Genomic DNA, 17,379 nt, shown 5'->3' on the forward strand with positions numbered 1-17,379 from the left:
CTTCTCTAACTTTACTCTCTCAATAATTCTACTTCTTTTAAAAAGAAACTATCTATTAGTTTAATATCACTAATTATATTTAATTTAACCATTTCACTAATCATTACACTAACTAATCATTAAACAAAATTAATCAGAGGATAATTTTGGCATTAATAAAGATATTTAGATAAAAGAAAACCTAGATTTACTTTTAATGTCTTACCCAACATAAAACAATGGTCCCGAAAAAAAAAACTGGTCCCAAAAAATCGTTCTTTCTTTTTATTTTGAAGATAATGCAGAAATTTGAAGCTCAGCATCAACAATACTCCAATAGACCAATACTGATATAGACACTAAGGTAGCATAAATCAAGCAAAAATTGAAGAAACCAAAACAAATTGTGTTTCTGGTTCACAGTCGGAACCAATAAAAATTAGAACTTGAGATGGGTGTTGGGGACCCAACCATCACTGTCTAATCTACAAAAACCAAATTGCAAGTACTGTAAGGTACACGAAAGATTAGCAGTGTATGGGCACATTAACATTCACCAATTCTGGCTCTGGTTGAAAGTCAGATTTTCCAAGAGGCAAAAAACTAAAAACTCAGCTACCGCTAGTCGCCACCTTATAGATGTAAAGCCAGAAGCTGCAGCAGATAAGAATAGAGAATCCGACCTTCAACATTTGAACCCCAGGACCATGTAACCTCATCATCTTCTAAAGTGTCTTCACTTTGCAGTGATGTTTAAGACTTGGAATAACTTCGTGTATTGAGAATTAATTTCAACTGAACTGTGCATTTCCTAGATTATACACCCAAAGGACTCGGAAATAAAAGGGTTTAGTATTGGTTTGATCTTATAGCACAACATATCTTTTAGATCAGGTGCACAAAATTCAAAATTCACAAACAAGTTGCTATGTGGGTTTTCCTTCAGGACTTTCTGCCACATTTTCTTTCATAGAACCTGGTTTGGTCTGATTTTCAGCAATTTTCACTTCTTTCTCAGTTTCTACTCTTATGTCTCCTTCAGCATAAATCGCATTCTCTTCTTTCTTGGCTTCAGTCATCACCTGCAGTAGTTCCACAGGGGTGGCTGCTGGGTCCAGCTCATGGCAACCCTTTGGGGCATTTTGGGCTTCTTCACCTGTTAGCATGTAGGAAGGGACCTGATGCGAAAACCGGAACATTTCTTCTCTTGGGATTCTCCTTGCTTCCCCGGGATCTAGGTGCCGATGGAAAACAGTCTTGAAGCCTGCAACCTTAACTAGAGGAGTAACAGTAATACCTTGCTCCTCATCAAAATCATCGAGCACTTCTACCATTTCATATTTATGTATCACCTCTTCAGGAGTAGATCCATCCCAATCAGATGACCAGTTACAGTAGAGAGCCCAAATATCACCTTTCCTAGGAACTATTCGAACAGCGCCACGTACACCTTTTGTCCATGTAACTCTATGAGAAAAAAAGTTCACTGATTTGTTTAATTCATATCTCCCAACCCTGAAATCCCCACAAGTTTTGGAGAAGCCCAATCCAACCCAGTCTATTGGCCCTAGTTCACTGCAGGATTTGCCATTGAGCCAACTCATACGCATCTTAAATGGACTCCGCGAGATCACTTTTTGAATCATGGCATAGTAACGAGGCATCCCATCGTCATTATCATATGCAGCCCACACCTGGTTCTCCCCAAATGACTTTTCGGACCTATCCTTGTCAAAATCATGAAAATCTGGATCAGGGACACTAATAACTAAAGATTCATGGGTTTTACCTTCTGTATCTACAGAGGATGCATCACGTGTGACCTTCATATCCTGAACTGCTTTCTTAGTATCCAACTCAACTGATTTCTTCTCATCAAGTGTATCACCATGCACTGGAAATGGTTGTTTTTGTTTCTGTTTCTCTTCCTCTTTCTTTCCTCCCGTCTCCTGGGCCTTGTTCGCAGAGCTCAAGCTCCATTCACTTAACTTCTTGCGAATTTCTCTCTTGCTTTTTTCTACTAACATATTTCGAAGTTCCAACTGTGTCAAATCTTTCGTACTATTAGGTTTACTGGTATAATAAAACCCATTGGGCCATCCTGATGTAGAACAGCCTGGTTGAAATCCTGAAGTATTATAATTCCCACCACCACTTCCAAAGGCCACTTGATCAGCCATATTCCCTCCATAATAACTCCCACCATCTATGATTCTTGTTTTCTTTGCAGGTTTTCCCCCCTGGAGGTCTTGACCAGATCCGCTTACTGGTCTCTTAGAAACAGTTTTCTTCTTCCCGAGGGCTTCTTGTCTTCTGACAGCTGCTGCTTGAGCCTCATCACGTTCTCTCTTTAATTTCTCATAGGCTTGCTGAGCCATATTTGCAGCTGTGCCAATATCAGCTGCTGGACCAAAGTGAATATCCGTCTGATTGTTCTGTTTTTGATGCTGCTGGGAGAAGGACCAAGAGGTGGATGAATTTGAACCATTAGTGGGAGGATTTGGTGCTTCTATTGCCAAAAAGGGTTCATGGCAATTAGGACACAATAGGTTATGATTCAGATAAACCCGTAGATATTCATACTGCATCTTGCAGCGATTGCAAGAAGTCCAAAATGTATTGGGTTTTGATGGTCGAAGAGGAGCAGGAGCAGGAACAGTTGTGGGACCGGCATGAGTTGTACTCTTATGGGATCTTACATTCGAAGATTTATTGTTCGTAAAGCCATTCGCAGCTTTGAATGATGAACCCCTAGTAGTGGTTGGAACTTTATGATGAGATGTTCTCGGCGCAAACCTCTTCTGATCATAAGCTGCTCTTTTCGTCTTATCAGACAACAAACTCCATGCCTCTGAAATGAGCTTAAATGCCCCCTCTGCCCCTACTGATTTGTTCTTATCTGGGTGAAGCAACAGAGCTAATTTCCTGTATTGTTTTCTAACTGTTTCTTCATCTGAATACGGACTGACACCAAGAACACCATACCAATCTGCTTCCCCATACACCTTGTTCTCTGCTGAGAGATACACATCAAATGTTGACAACACATGGGAGATGCCTTCAAGTCCTGGATACAAGTTTTGAGCTTTCGTAGCAAATTTTTTGGCACCAGCAATGTCCTTTGCACTAAACTTCTTCTCAGCGATTTGTTTCGCTCGTGCTGCTTCATCTCTATTACACTCCATTTCCTTCCCTCCTCCTCTACTTCTGCCTCTCAGTTATTCAATCACCACGGAATCAAACAGTATTTAACTTACAAATATCCAACTCTGCAGTTGAGATCATTCCACTATTTGAACATGCCAATTTCAACTTCAATCAACAAGACCTTGATTCAAACAGAAACAAAAACAATTGGAGAAATCAGACTATCACTGAACTCACTACGACAACCATACTAACCCTATTTCCCAGCAAGTGAATCTACAGAAATGTACAGAAATGAAACCTAAGATCCAAACCACAATTACAACAATATTGAAGCATAATGTGCTCACAGAAAAGAGTGCTTAAGCTTTTCGCAAACTAGCAAAGCAAACAAACAAACAACAAAACATATAAATAGGAATCAAATTCATGGAGTAATGGACAAGCTAAAGACGCCCATAATTTAACCTAAATAAACATCTATGTACTCAATTTCCCAACAAAATTCCACGCAACCATTTCTCAACCTATCACGGTGACATCAATCTATACTATTTTTTGCTTGACACTCATATCTTAGATCCAAACTATACTCAAACCTCCAAACCATAACTTTAACCACCAAACAGCTCATGAATCACTAACAAAACAGCAAAAAACAATAAACAGATCTGAGATTTCAAGCATGTAAGAATCTCTAACGATTCACATTCAAAATCAACTGAAACCCTAAAAAAAATTGATCTCGTTCTACAGTACACAAGTAAAAAGTAAAACGAACAAGAAGTCTTACCAATTAAGTCACCCTAAATCGAACCCTAATTTGTATAAGGGTATGAAGAATTTAAATTCCGACATCAGCATAGCTCCATCATAATCAACATTTAACCGCGCTGAATTTTGATGTTTTGTTTCCCACCCAAATCTGATAAAGAGTTGTTCCTTAAAACAAGACCCTATTTTTGTTTGGGTTTTGTGAAAAACTCCTTCTAAAACCTAAGTTTTTCTTTTGAAACTGAAAATACTAAAAGGAATTTTGGGATTATTTTTTTTGGTAGTTTGGTTTTTAAAGTACTTTTCCCTTCTTCTTTTTTCTATTTCTAACTTGAGTTAAAATTTATTTAACCATGGTTAACTTCTAACTATAATATGGTTTGCAAGTGGACTAAAATTGGTAATGTTTTTTTGGAATTAATAATGAGAGGGAGGATTATATTCTAATTTTATTTTATTTTTGTTTTTTATTATTTATCGTTAGATTTTCCATTCATTCCAAAATCCTGGTTTATTTTGTTTATTTCTAAAAGAAATTTTTAAAACCTTTTATTATCCGTTTTTGAATAACTTATCAATATCAAGATATATGACTTTATAAATGGTTGAGAGAAAGAGAAATAAAAACAAGGGATTTCTGTCAACAATTTAGAGCAATTGATATAATTTATTTGTATTATGATGTTTTTGTAATTTATTGGTATTATTAGTTTAACCGTTTGGAGTGTCTTTACATGAGATATAGTGTCAAGTAATAATACATTTCGTTTTTACATTGCAATGGATATAAGACTCGTCAATACTACAGTAGAAATAACAAAAAGTTTACTGGTTACAGTCTAGAGGAGAGAAAAAGACACATTATATCGCGAATTCTTTCTTATACCAAGCCATGTAAATTGTCTTACCTTGTGTAAAAGCAATGATAATTGTTTCTCAAATCCACGCTTAGTACTCTTTTCAGAAGATGACACATGTGTCTACAATGGATTTTTTTTAAAACATAAGATGTTTAAAATTTGTCTTCTTGTTACTTTTCGTGGATGAGCTGGCTTTGGTGGTCGAAAAACATTTTTGACAACCATCATTTTTGAAGCCTTTGATTGAGAAAGATTTTTCAGCCTTAGAAACCTTATGTCTTTGCTAGTGCTTGGAGCATTATTCTTTTATAGCACAATCCTTGTATGTCAAGATGCCATTTATTTACTTCTAATATAAATGTTAGTTTGTTCAAGTTATTATTAAACCTTTTTAAGTGCTCATTCAAGTTGATATTCTCTTCTTCGCACCTTTTGATATGTACAAGAGCAACAACTAGTAAATTATTCATCACTTGTTCATATTGGACCCAGAAATATTCTTGTCAAATATCATCTCAATACTCTTCAAATTCTCTAGTTGATTTTTGAGTTGTTTTTCTCGATTAAGTCGTTCACATACTTCATCTTCACGACTTGGTATTAGTTCAGCATCATCACTTCTTCTTTTCGTAAGTTTTTCGGATCTAGACATAGTTTTTCATATTTATATTATTTTTTTGGTTGATGGTTCTTTACTCCTGCAAGTTTTCTCTTCCACTCCCACTAGCTTTTACTTATATGTTTTACGGTAAGCTTGTCAACATCCGAATCTTTATTGAATTTATCACAATTTCAAAATTATTACTTAGGTTATTATGGACTTTCCTTTATCAAGTTCAGAATCATCACTAGAAGAATCAAAAATGTGAAGAAATCATATCCTTTTGCAAGACAACAGTATACCAATATTCATATTAACTTGTGAGTCAAAATTATGAGTCTTGCGAGAATCTTTCGAGAAGTTTGCTTTGTACCCATTGTCTCAACTTTTCTTTGTAGTCAAGTATTATTTGTTTTTCGGTTAGCATCCTTCCATCTTCACAAAACTTCAATTTTCTAATAAGTTTGAATCCGGTCAACTTGGAAAAATCCTTAGCTTTCAGAATAATATGTTATATTAGCTAAATACGAGAAAAAAATTAACAAATAACCTTTTAATTAACTTCTTAATCGATATAAACTCTTTATATAGCATGTGGTGCATTACTGACTTTTTTAAGCCTAACAACGAAATAATCAATTATATTATCTGGTCTCATACGAAGAGTTTCCAAATGACATGAGATATTTTAATGTGTAGGTTCCTTCTTAATAGTACCATCTGTTAGAGCATAGCTCGGTTGAACCGACCAAGCATTGGTATGTCAAGTTTGGTTGTCATATTTTAGTGAATCAAAACTCATTTAAAGAGTCGCTTGATTATATACTAGAGTCAACTTCGTATAGGTTAGCTTGAAAGTGTTAGGATATGAGACTTATAAGTATTACACGGAGACTTGAAGAATGTGAAGAAGTATGGAGCTACAACGACAACATCATCCTTCCATTTTAGGTTAGTAATATTTGACTTGAACTGTTTCATTCCCTAACGTATCTTTCAAGTCGTGCATATTGAAAACATAACTGCGAAGCTGTGTATGAAACTCTAGTTAGACATAGTATTAATTAAGGAATACAATACGAGGTTTATTTCTTAACCATTAAACTTTGTATATAAGACATCGACATGATGATATGAATGCCATTATTATGTATGGGTATGAGTGAAGATTTCATCCTAGGAAACAATGTTTTACATTCGTTTAAAGGAAGTAAGTTCATAAACTTGTTTTGTGAATCGAAAGGGAAATATCTAGGCTTATTGGTATTGTTATTCATTGCAAATCTATTTGAATTACCAATATGTGTGCTTAGTATAACTGCTCATAAACTTGTTTATGTTTCTTGGTAAAACTATTCACAAGGCCTGACTTATGTATTTATATGACTTTTATTAGTGAAACCGAACTTAAGTAATCACTCAAGATGGTATGATTGATGCCTTGTAAATAGCAACTTTTATCTAATCATTGGGAAACCAATCCTAGTAAGAGGTGCAACAAATTTGCAAGAGGGAATCGATCCTTGTAAGAGGTGCAACACGTTTTTAGTATATGGGGGAACCGATCCTATGAACATGTGCAGCAAGTTTGTAGTTTTGGGGGAACCGATCCTATATGGACATGTGCAACCGAATACAAGTAGTTACCATAAGTTGTGGGGAACCGATCCTAGTACCTAGTCAACCGAGTTTTAGTAACTAGCGTGACTATGCACAGTACTCACATGGAGGTAGAACCGAACTTGTTTTAGTAGAACCGTGAAACCCATAATTAGTGATTTAATAGGATAATCAATCACACAGTTCTTGGAATTCAGATGAACCAATTCTAAACTTGTTTGGAAGTGTGGCAAATCGTTTCCAATGTTGTAAGTATGAAAAAGACTTGGAAAGTAAAAGATGTCGACATACTTTGAACATGTGTAGTAAATCTTATCGTTAATTGTTCAAAGATATTCCCTAATAGCTAAAGGAGAATCCCAGGATCGAAATAAATTGAGAATCTTTTAATTAAGGTTTCTTAGTTGTTATATGCTATTTAATCTCCATCAATTAAATGCATATCTTTAGAAAATAATAATTAGTAATGTGCATTTACTGATTATAGATTTTTCAATTGGGATTTCGGTCAATATTTGGACAGTGCATTTCCAGGAATTATGAAAACCGATTTTGTGTTTATTGCATATCTTTGAGAATATTCGGTTTTGGAAATTCCTTGGTGTCCAAACTTCCTTGTCTATAAGTATTGAAGTCTGCATTTATAGCAAATTAATCCTCATAGCCAGCAAAACTACCTAGTTGTGTTGTTACTGGTGGAGCCGCCTATTCAGAGAGGAAAGTTACCTAATTAGGCGAAATCTCTTACGGCCGCTCAGTTTAAAGACTTCTTTGAAATTGAGATGCTTTATTAGTATCGTTGGTGGGAAACTAGATAATTGTGATTTATTATTAGTTTTCGATTGATTTGATTGACTAACGGTTGTTGAACTTTGATTGCACCTAGTTTGTTTATGCTTGAGAATTTTCTCTTCTGATATAAGATTCACTCAAACTAGATCGAAGTTTCGACGGGGATCTTTAGACTGTTTGTATATCTAAAGACATCTTGTGATAATCTAGTTAACAGACTCCATTCTGTGTGTGATTGATCACAAGAGATTCAAGTTGATTGTGTGCAGGTGCTGATTGAAGATTAAAGAAGATTTAAAAACAAGAAGACTTTTTGGGTTCATAATCTTTGGTGTGCACAATACTTGTTTCGGCTGGAAAGGGATCCAACAATAATCGGTTTATCTTTGTGATAGATTGGATTGATTAGTTGAGTATATCGGCATTAATACACTTCTTTGTGATTAATAGTATTGATTGCATAGTCTAACAATTACTTCGGTAGTTGTTGAGAGATTGATCTAAGGACCCGAAAAAGGAGTTTATTAGTTAAACTAAAGATACTTTGTCAAACTCATATCACGTTGTTTGAAAGGAGTTGCTACCGAACAGATTTGTTGTTCCTTTACTGTTTGGAATACGAACCAAAGGAATTGTTCCAAGTGCGTGACTTATTAACAAGTTGGAGGCGCAAGGATACTGAGGAAACTAGGTGAACTGTAGGTTTAGTTGCTTGGTCTCAACTATACGAAGTTGGTTTGATTTTGTATAGCGGCTTAATTCTGAGAGTATTCAATTATGGACTAGGTCCCGGGGTTTTTCTGCATTTGCGGTTTCCTCGTTAACAAAATCTTATTGTGTCATTTACTTTTATTTTCCGTAATTATAATTGTTGTTATTATAATTTAAAGTAAATTACACAAATGTTAATTCATATTTTACTTGATAGACAATCCTTAGAGTTTGGTTAAGTCCGAACCTGTTATCAAGTAAACATACTTCGTTGTTGTATTGTCTCGATCTTGTATCCAAAGTCAATCACACAAGTTATCTTGTTGTCGTATTGTCTCGATCTCGTATCCATAGACGATCACACGAAGTGTGAACCGATTAGTTGTATTGTCTCGACTCAGTCTATAGACAATCACTTTCGGAGAAAGGACTTATAGGTGGAAAAGTTTTAGATTGAGGTATATTTGGGTACCCTCATCTTTTCACTATCTTCATAAACATCTATAAGAACATTTCAAGCTTTTCCAAAGGTTTCACAAATAGCAATATAATGAAAGATATCTTTTATCAAATTAACATGAAAGTCATTAAAAACCTTATGATTTAGTTTAGCATTTTTATAATCATCTTTTTCCCAATCAGAAAAGATCCAAACTGGGTTGTAGTACCCTGTTGAAGCCTCATATGAATATCTCCTCATTATCACCATCTAAATTAACTTCATTGTCTAGAGATATAATAAAATGATTTCACGTAACTTCCCACTTCTGATAATTTGTATTGTCAAAATAAAGAGAAACAAGAAAAGTTAAGGACATGTTTTCTTGAATCTCGGGTTGTGGATCGGTTCATATATCACACATAAATTGTTACCAATTATTAATTAATACGAAGGTCTCTAACTTTTCGATAACCTATATATCAAATCCTAGTTGTCGTGTATCCTTTTCTTAAGTTGAATTGATAAGTTTGATATACAATGAATAATCTTTGCTTTTATATAATAACAGAGGTAAGAAGTATTATGCGGAAAAGTAAAAGCAAGACACAAATTCCTTTAACGAGGAAACCTATGGTTTAGGGGTGAAACAAACATTATGGAAAGACAAGGACAAATTTTACAACATTCACCTAAACCAAAAAATGGTCATTCGAATCTTGCTTCTATCACAAATGAGGAAATATGTTGATCTTAGGGAGGGAAGCAGAAAAAAAAATGTTGAGATCAGAGTGTGATGTTCTTTACAACATGATACGTATATATTTTTATATGTGAAGGATTATCCACGTGATATTGAGATAAGGCTTCTACAAAATCAGATTTTAGACTTGTTCATAAGTTTTATTTGATTTGTGAATAGATTGAGTAACCTATTTTAACAATTTTTCCACATGCACTGATGTCATATGAAGTGGAAGTTATAGAGTACTGGCGTAATGGAGTTTGTGGGGAATGTGATGAAGTTCGCATATATCATTGGGGAAGACTGGAAGTTACACACACACTACTCCCTCTATTGTGTCAACCGTTCGCACCACCTGGTCACTTTCATGTTGTGGGTGTGTTGCTACACCGCACGTTCAAGACCGCCACTACAAAACTCTAATGAATACCCCCCGCCCCCATAACATATTTGATATATCATATAATATTAATGATATAATTAATAATTTTATTATGAATTCACAGAAATGACTTACTTTGTCAATCATTTGACCCATGAATTGGAATACTTGTGACTATCAAAGATGATGAGCATACATCCGATGAGACTAGTGGGATCAATCAACCTTGCCTATGAATAATTCCAAGTATTAGCGTAAATGGTTAAATACCTATATATTGATTATTTATGACCTAGAGAATCAATACGAAATATCAATTACTTATGACATCATATTGACATACGAGTTGCCAGTGATGTCAAATGGAGTAAGTTATGAATCAAGATACAGGTGGTGAAATCGTTAATGTACATGATGTAGAGCGACTGTATCAGCACTTACACATAGGAGATGAAGCATTTAAGCATGTATATCTAGTGATACAGGCATAGGCTGGCATATTTGGTGCACTGTCATAGAGTAAGATTGGGACGCGTGATAAGCACGACAATGGAGCAAGCTTGGATGACGCTAGAAAGCACGACTATGGTGCAATACTGGATAATATTGGGAATTATATTGGTTGGTACTGAGAATGAGTTTGTCTGGTGATCGGAAAAAGTCTTGGTCGGTGTGGGGGCTCTGGGCTTGTTGGCGCTGTCATTGGCCTTGGTTGGCAAGGACGCAAGCCATGGGCCTTGGTTGGAAAGGAGGAAAAGCCTGGAAAGCCACGGGCATGAGTATAAGAGCTAGGCTGGACCAAAATAACTTATCTTAGTTTACAAACTGTCAAAGAAATTCTCATAATAGAAACAACTAGTTAGATTGTCGATCTTTACAACAAATTTGACGTCTATAGAAAAAACTGCTTATTTGGATCCTAGTGTATCAAGTGTGCTAGAAGTATCACAAAGATCATAAAACCAAAAAAAAAATCTTCTAGTCTTCAATTTTCAAGAACCTGCAAAAACAATTGTTTCTAATAATGATCTATATACACATAATTGAGTCTGTCAACATTGGATAATCACTAGTCCTACCTTCATATCTGGATTCAAATAGATCTGAAATAGTCGATCCTCAAACAAACTTGAGTGACCTTATATCATAAGAGAATGACTCTGGAATAATCAAGTTTGATCTCTCATTGGGATTCGTGAATCCAGATCCAACTATTTTCTTTGTAGTTGTGTATTTTGATCCTACTTGTTCTATCGTATTGAGTTTTATCTTCTCTAAGATTTGCTCGAGATTTATCTCCGATAGGTAAGATATAAAAAGTAACCACAATAGTTCTTCATCTCAGACTCTTGTGATTCCGCAATAACTTTTCCTGTTAATCAGGTGGGTTATTGTGAGGTGACTAATATTTCTAGGCTGCTCTTCGGGAGTATAAGACCGGATTATTAGTTGGTTCCTGTTCACCTTGATTTTACCAAAAGAGGGAACAAAAATCGAATAAAGAATATATATATATATATATATATATATGGGAGACATATTTGTTTAAAAGTCTTCGACTTTGGGTCGTAGCAACTCTTAGTTGTAGGTGAGATCATCTAAGGGAATCAAGTGCGCAGAATCCGGCATGGTTTTAGAGGTGTAAGGAACGCGATTGTACCTTAATTGGTGTGAGACTCGGTTAGGGATCAACTACATTCCATTCCGAAGTTAACTTGTAGTAGGCTAGAGTTTTTAGCGGCTTAATACAGTGTGGTGTTAAAATCTGGACTAGGTTCCGGGGTCCTTCTGCATCTGCATTTTCCTCGTTAACAAAATTTCTGGTATCTGTGTTATTTATTTTCCGCATTATATTTGTTTATATAATTGAAATATCACAGGTTGTGCGTAGTTCAATCAGTTGATAATTCTGACCTTGTTTGTTGGATAGGACTTGATTGACACTTGAGCATTGGTCTTTGGTACCGTCCAAGTTATTTCTCATATCAATCAGGCTCGCAGATTTCCATCTGTTTGGTTTGCTGATTGTATTGGGAAATAGATAAAAAAAAAAATCTTGATTGAGTCTCTCTTTTAAGTTGGTGCTCTCGGAATTAAGTTGGAGTTTAGTCCATACAGATTGCCGAACGAATTATTGGGTGTGGTTGTTATACCCCCGCTTTTTCAGTGTTTTGATGAAAAAACAGATCAATGAAGAAGACGGAAAATAAGAGTGGTAACAATTAGGGCTGCAAATGGGTCGATCGGTTCAATTTTCAGCTAAAATCATTGATCAGACTGCTACTTTCTCGTTTTTCATTTTTAAAACCATCCCCGCCCAACCAGACTTCGATTCGGTTTTAAACTGCCCATATTTGGGTTTGTCAGGTTCGAGTTAAATTACGATTTTAACCAATTATGATTCTTGGCAAATGTTGGTAGTGGTGATGAACTGAACCAAAGAAAAATAACTGAAGACAAAGATAATCTGGTGAGACTTTGAGAGTGAGATGAGACTCGAGAGAGTGAAAGAAGATAACTTAGGAATAAAAACTGAGGAAGACGAGAGATATTAGGTATTTTAGTTTCTATATATCGATAATTGGAGGTCTATGATTAATTTTAATCAACGACCCTAGCAATCGGTTTAAAACCTAACATTTCAATCGGTTTTCGCATCAAAACCGCATACCAGATCATTTATATCGGGTTCTTTTTTTTAAAAAAATTTAGAACCGCATACCAAACCATTATGGTCGGTTCCGATCTAAAAACCCGCGGTTACACGGGTTCGGGCGGATTCGACCAGTTTGATCGGTTCTCATAAAGCTATAACAATTGTAATAAAACCTTATCTGGGTATAAATAAGAAATAGTGGAATTCAAAAGTGATCTTACTATTAATATTCTAAGGCATATTCCTATGCATATGGCATATCAACTGGTTTGCCACTTTGGCACCCATTATGGGTATGCTAAAGTGGCAAACATAAGTGGATAAGTGGAAAATATACCACTTAGGCATATGCGATGAAGTCTCTAGCGAGCGATAGGGACTCCATCGCTCAGTGGTCTCAAAAGCGCTTGTTGGTCAGCATAGCGCTAACACTTGTCTTTCGATTGCTCGCTAGTATGAACATCGCTCAATTGTTTTTCATCCAACAATCAGGAATTCTGACCCCTATCACCAGAATTTCTAAATCTCTCTAGAATTTCCCAATCTCATACATTGTCCATATACAATCACTCTTCCAATTTTTCAAAGAGCATAGATGAAAATATGAACATGGCCGAGTTTATAGAAAACCAACATGCTGCCGAAAATCAAGGAGTTGTTAACCAAGCCAATGTGCAAAGTCGAATAAGAAGGCGAAGTCCAAAATTTACTACCGGAAGATGAACGTATTTGTAAGAATTATGTTTTTTTTTTACCGAGACTCTCTTAATTACTGAAACATTCCAAACCACCACATTTTGGGAAAAGATATTAGGGAAATATCAAGAAGAAACAACGAACCTCAACAATCACGATGCACATAGGTTGGGTCATCGCTTCATTGTAATCCATAAGGAAATTATTAGGTTTGTTCTATTAGTAATGCAAGCGGGTCAAAACATGAGGGATGGTGAAACCATGATGGACATTGAACAAAGGTGTTGGGTGGAGTGACGCCGCATCAACGGAAAGGACTTTCAATATGAAAGTTGTTTTGAGATTTTAAGAGTGTTGCCCAAATATAATCCAGCATTTATGTTTTAATTTATTAATTGTCAACTTAAACTTAAGTATAAGTTTGAATATTTGTCTTACTTTAATAGTTAAATTTAAAATGGAAGAACTAAAAATAGAATATAAGCTTAATGTTTAACTATATGTGTCAAATTTCAAATTCATTAAATTTCGAATTAATCATAATAGTCAGTTTACATTTAAAAATATAAATCTGGGACAATGTTCTTCATCTTGTTTATTTTCTTCATTTCACATAACTTTAAATCAGCGCGCTCATGAACTGAGTTTTCTTCGTTTATCTTCTTCTTGGGTTTCAAATTTGCTTTGCCTTGATTTTTCTTGCCTTGAATTCTTCTTTTCCTTTGCTTAGCTGCAGGTTTAAGTTGGTTAATATTCAAAAGTCAAAGACTTCTTTGCTTTTTACCAATTTTTTTTATAAATATCACATATCTTCTTAACTGCACCTTCAAGTACTACTCCAAAAAAGATCTAAGTTGCGTTGCCGAATCAAGTTGAGTTTGAAATTCTGGTATTTGAGAAAATTTGAGAAAATAAAGAGAAAAATAGAGAAAAAAATTAGTAAAAATTTTGGCGTAAATTTTAAGTTTAAAATTTACCTATTTATAGGCGACAAAACACTGGTCATTAGCTCTAGACACCACGTTGAGCAATGTTAAGTTTATACCCAACGATATAATCTTTATCACTGACGTTATTGATAACTCGCTAAAAATAATGTCATCCAGCTGGGGGAAGATGACGGATGACTAATAGGTGAAACCTCGTATATATAAATGACAAAAACTCTGAATACACAAAAACACGAAAAGAAAAACTCCGCAAAATCCGATTCACATTGGGAACAGAGGGTCTCATGGCGGTTCAGCCGGGACTATTCCTATGTGGGTTCAACATCTTTTTTGTTTTTTTTTTGTTCAGCTAGCAAAGCTCAACAAAATGAAAGTGTGATATTAGTATTATTACATATGTTATGGACGGTTTACCTACACATGCTACAGTGGGTTATATCATAAACATGCAACTATGATGCAAGTAAAGCATATATATGGGATCAAATGGTAGGAGTCAAACAGTCGGCAGCCCTGCCATAATCTAGCATCAGCAAGTAGTTCTTAGAAAGTTTCATGGATGGCAACTAGGTTTTTCAGAAAAGAATTTAAAAAATTAAACGCATAAGAAGAATACTAAACAGAAAAAAGAGCACAAGATAAGTATGTAAAACCCATTTTTATCAAGCAATGGATCAATAAAGTACTATTTAATTGTTTGATGATGCAATATGTGGCAACACAAGCAAACACTAATCCAAATAACCCAAATTTTCATTTTTGAGAAGTCTAAAAATAATAAAAAAGATTGAAGCAAAGCCTCAAGCACCTAACAGACTTAGTACACTTGTCTTTCTCCACCCAACCTTAATCAGAGTTGCCAATCTTCTTAAGCATAGTTCAACCGGAAGATGTCATTTTGAACGTAAAAGCTTCCTTGAGGAGTCGGCATCAAATGGAACATCTGAGAGAAAACCATTCCAGTATTATAAGTAAGCAAGATAGCACAAGGACAAGTAATGCAAACATAAGTTGGGTACTAATGTTTTTATATTTTGGATGACAAGAACTGAAATAAAAGTTCATCATGTATCCCAATGACAATGAGAAATAATCAAATTTATATGTGCAACTTCAATCACATAATTTGAAGAATATTACTAAACTCATTAATGAAGTAACAGAAGTACTAAACAATACCCCCCCCCCCCCCCCCCCCCCCCACCCCCCCCCCCCCCCCCCCCCCCCCTCAATTTCCAACAGACTGACATAAGAAAGCAAAAAACATCACAGGTCGACCCATATATATCAAACCGACAATGCCATTAACCTTCGTAAGAAACCAAACCAAAAAGCATCATAGGTCGACAAAATGATTTTACCTTCAGTACACGGAACACCATAAGTGTGTATTGTACATGAAACCTGCCTATTTTTCTGAAACGGAGGTAGTACTTTTTAACTACTCTAGGGGAAGAGATCAACACCGCATACAAAATTTTATGTTCACACGTTGTCAGTTTAACCAAATAAAAACTAAGTAGCAATCAATAAGAGGAAACTCAGCGAAAACCCTCCAACATACTTGACAACACAACTAAAAACAAGTTGCAGGAATTGCTACAAATACTGGTTATTACGAGATATTGAAGTAACTAATTCGTCAAAACCCCAAAAACAACCAACAACCGCCAAGAACAACACCAAATAGAGTGTTCAAATCGAAACCCTACACCTAAGTGACGGAAATATCATCATCCCAACTATTCTTGGTAGCAACAGAAACAATCTCCCCCTCGTATATTCTGCTGTTAATACCCATACATCAATGTTGAAGTATTGATCAACGATAACAGTCTCATACAACAACCAAGAGCAAAATCAGCACAAGAGATAAGAACAAAGATAACCATCCTAACCAATATGGTACCAACGTAAATGCTCCATCTACCCCTCCACCATAGTATCTATATCTATATATTACATTAAAATTTCTGCTTGACATCACGCCTTAGAGACAGACATCAAACAGGTGTAACTTAGACACACCAATGGCACAGGTTACACCTAGAATATTTATATAACAAAAGGCACAAGAGAGACTAGACCCCCTAAATCTCATTTCATTCGTTAATACCCATACATAAATCAATGCCGAAGTAATAACTTTAAGGGGAAAAATATCTAAAATCTAAAATCAGTACATACAAAACCACCAATAGCTAGCAAAAACCCTAGAGAAGAGCTGGCTGCTGCTACTTTAGGGTTATTAGACCTTTCAACCCTCAGATCAGTAGATCCAATTCAAAACTAAAACTAACCCATGTTTTACACAGCATCAGTCAGACTTGTTTTCAGGATTTTCAACCCCAACTGAAGAATGAATCACAAAATCACTCTAAAATCCCCACATATTACCACCATCAACTACTAAAAAACCCTAGAAATATAATTTCCTATGGTGCTTCAAAACCCTAAGAAATTGAAATTCAACAAAAAAAATAAAAAAAAATAAAAAATACTGATATAAACCCTAGAAGAAACAAAGATGTAATATGATGATTGATTATATACCTGACTGAATTTGAGAACATGTTGTTCACCAGCAAGTTGAAGATTCCCACTAACAAAAACAAGCATACCACCAGCAGGACCAGAAGGTTGAGAATCAACAGTACTGATATTATGCTTACATTGTTGAAACGGTAAACTAGTTAATTTGGTAACTATAGCGGAACCACCTTGTATCTTTTCACCTTCGAAACTTAACATTGATGTGTCCTGATACAATCCCGCTAAGCCAGCACGATTCGCATCGAATGTTGTGTAGTAATGCTCTACGAATGCCTTCGATACACTTTCTGGATCCATGTCTTCTTCTTCTACTACTACTGAGTTAAATCGGTTTTTCTTTTTCTCTGGGAAAAATTACGCAGAAGACGAGAAAGAATGGAGGAAAGAGGAAACGCTAACTAAGAATAAATAGGAGAGGAAGAAGAATTTCCTTTTATAGGACTCTGGGATAATATTGGTATTTATGAAAGTGAT

At 35.4% G+C, this 17,379-nt stretch overlaps 2 protein-coding genes across 2 annotated transcripts; both read right to left on the reverse strand.

Moving 5' to 3' along the window:
- Positions 1 to 344: 344 nt before the first annotated feature.
- Positions 345 to 4,159, reverse strand: LOC113276646. The gene is made up of 2 exons (XM_026526270.1): positions 3,920 to 4,159; positions 345 to 3,307 (listed from the first exon to the last, which is right to left on the reverse strand). The coding sequence occupies exon 2, from the start codon at positions 3,162 to 3,164 to the stop codon at positions 906 to 908; it is 2,259 nt and encodes a 752-aa protein (XP_026382055.1). The 5' UTR covers positions 3,165 to 3,307; positions 3,920 to 4,159; the 3' UTR covers positions 345 to 905.
- A 10,832-nt stretch (positions 4,160 to 14,991) lies between these two features.
- Positions 14,992 to 17,317, reverse strand: LOC113276647 (nuclear transport factor 2B). Its single transcript, XM_026526271.1, has 2 exons — positions 16,906 to 17,317; positions 14,992 to 15,295 (listed from the first exon to the last, which is right to left on the reverse strand). Exons 1-2 carry the CDS (start codon positions 17,200 to 17,202, stop codon positions 15,221 to 15,223), a joined length of 372 nt encoding a protein of 123 aa, XP_026382056.1. The 5' UTR covers positions 17,203 to 17,317; the 3' UTR covers positions 14,992 to 15,220.
- Between the last annotated feature and the right edge of the window lie 62 nt (positions 17,318 to 17,379).

The sequence above is a fragment of the Papaver somniferum genome, chromosome 4 (genome assembly GCF_003573695.1).
Source record: "Papaver somniferum cultivar HN1 chromosome 4, ASM357369v1, whole genome shotgun sequence".
NCBI classification, from domain to species: Eukaryota; Viridiplantae; Streptophyta; class Magnoliopsida; order Ranunculales; family Papaveraceae; genus Papaver; species Papaver somniferum.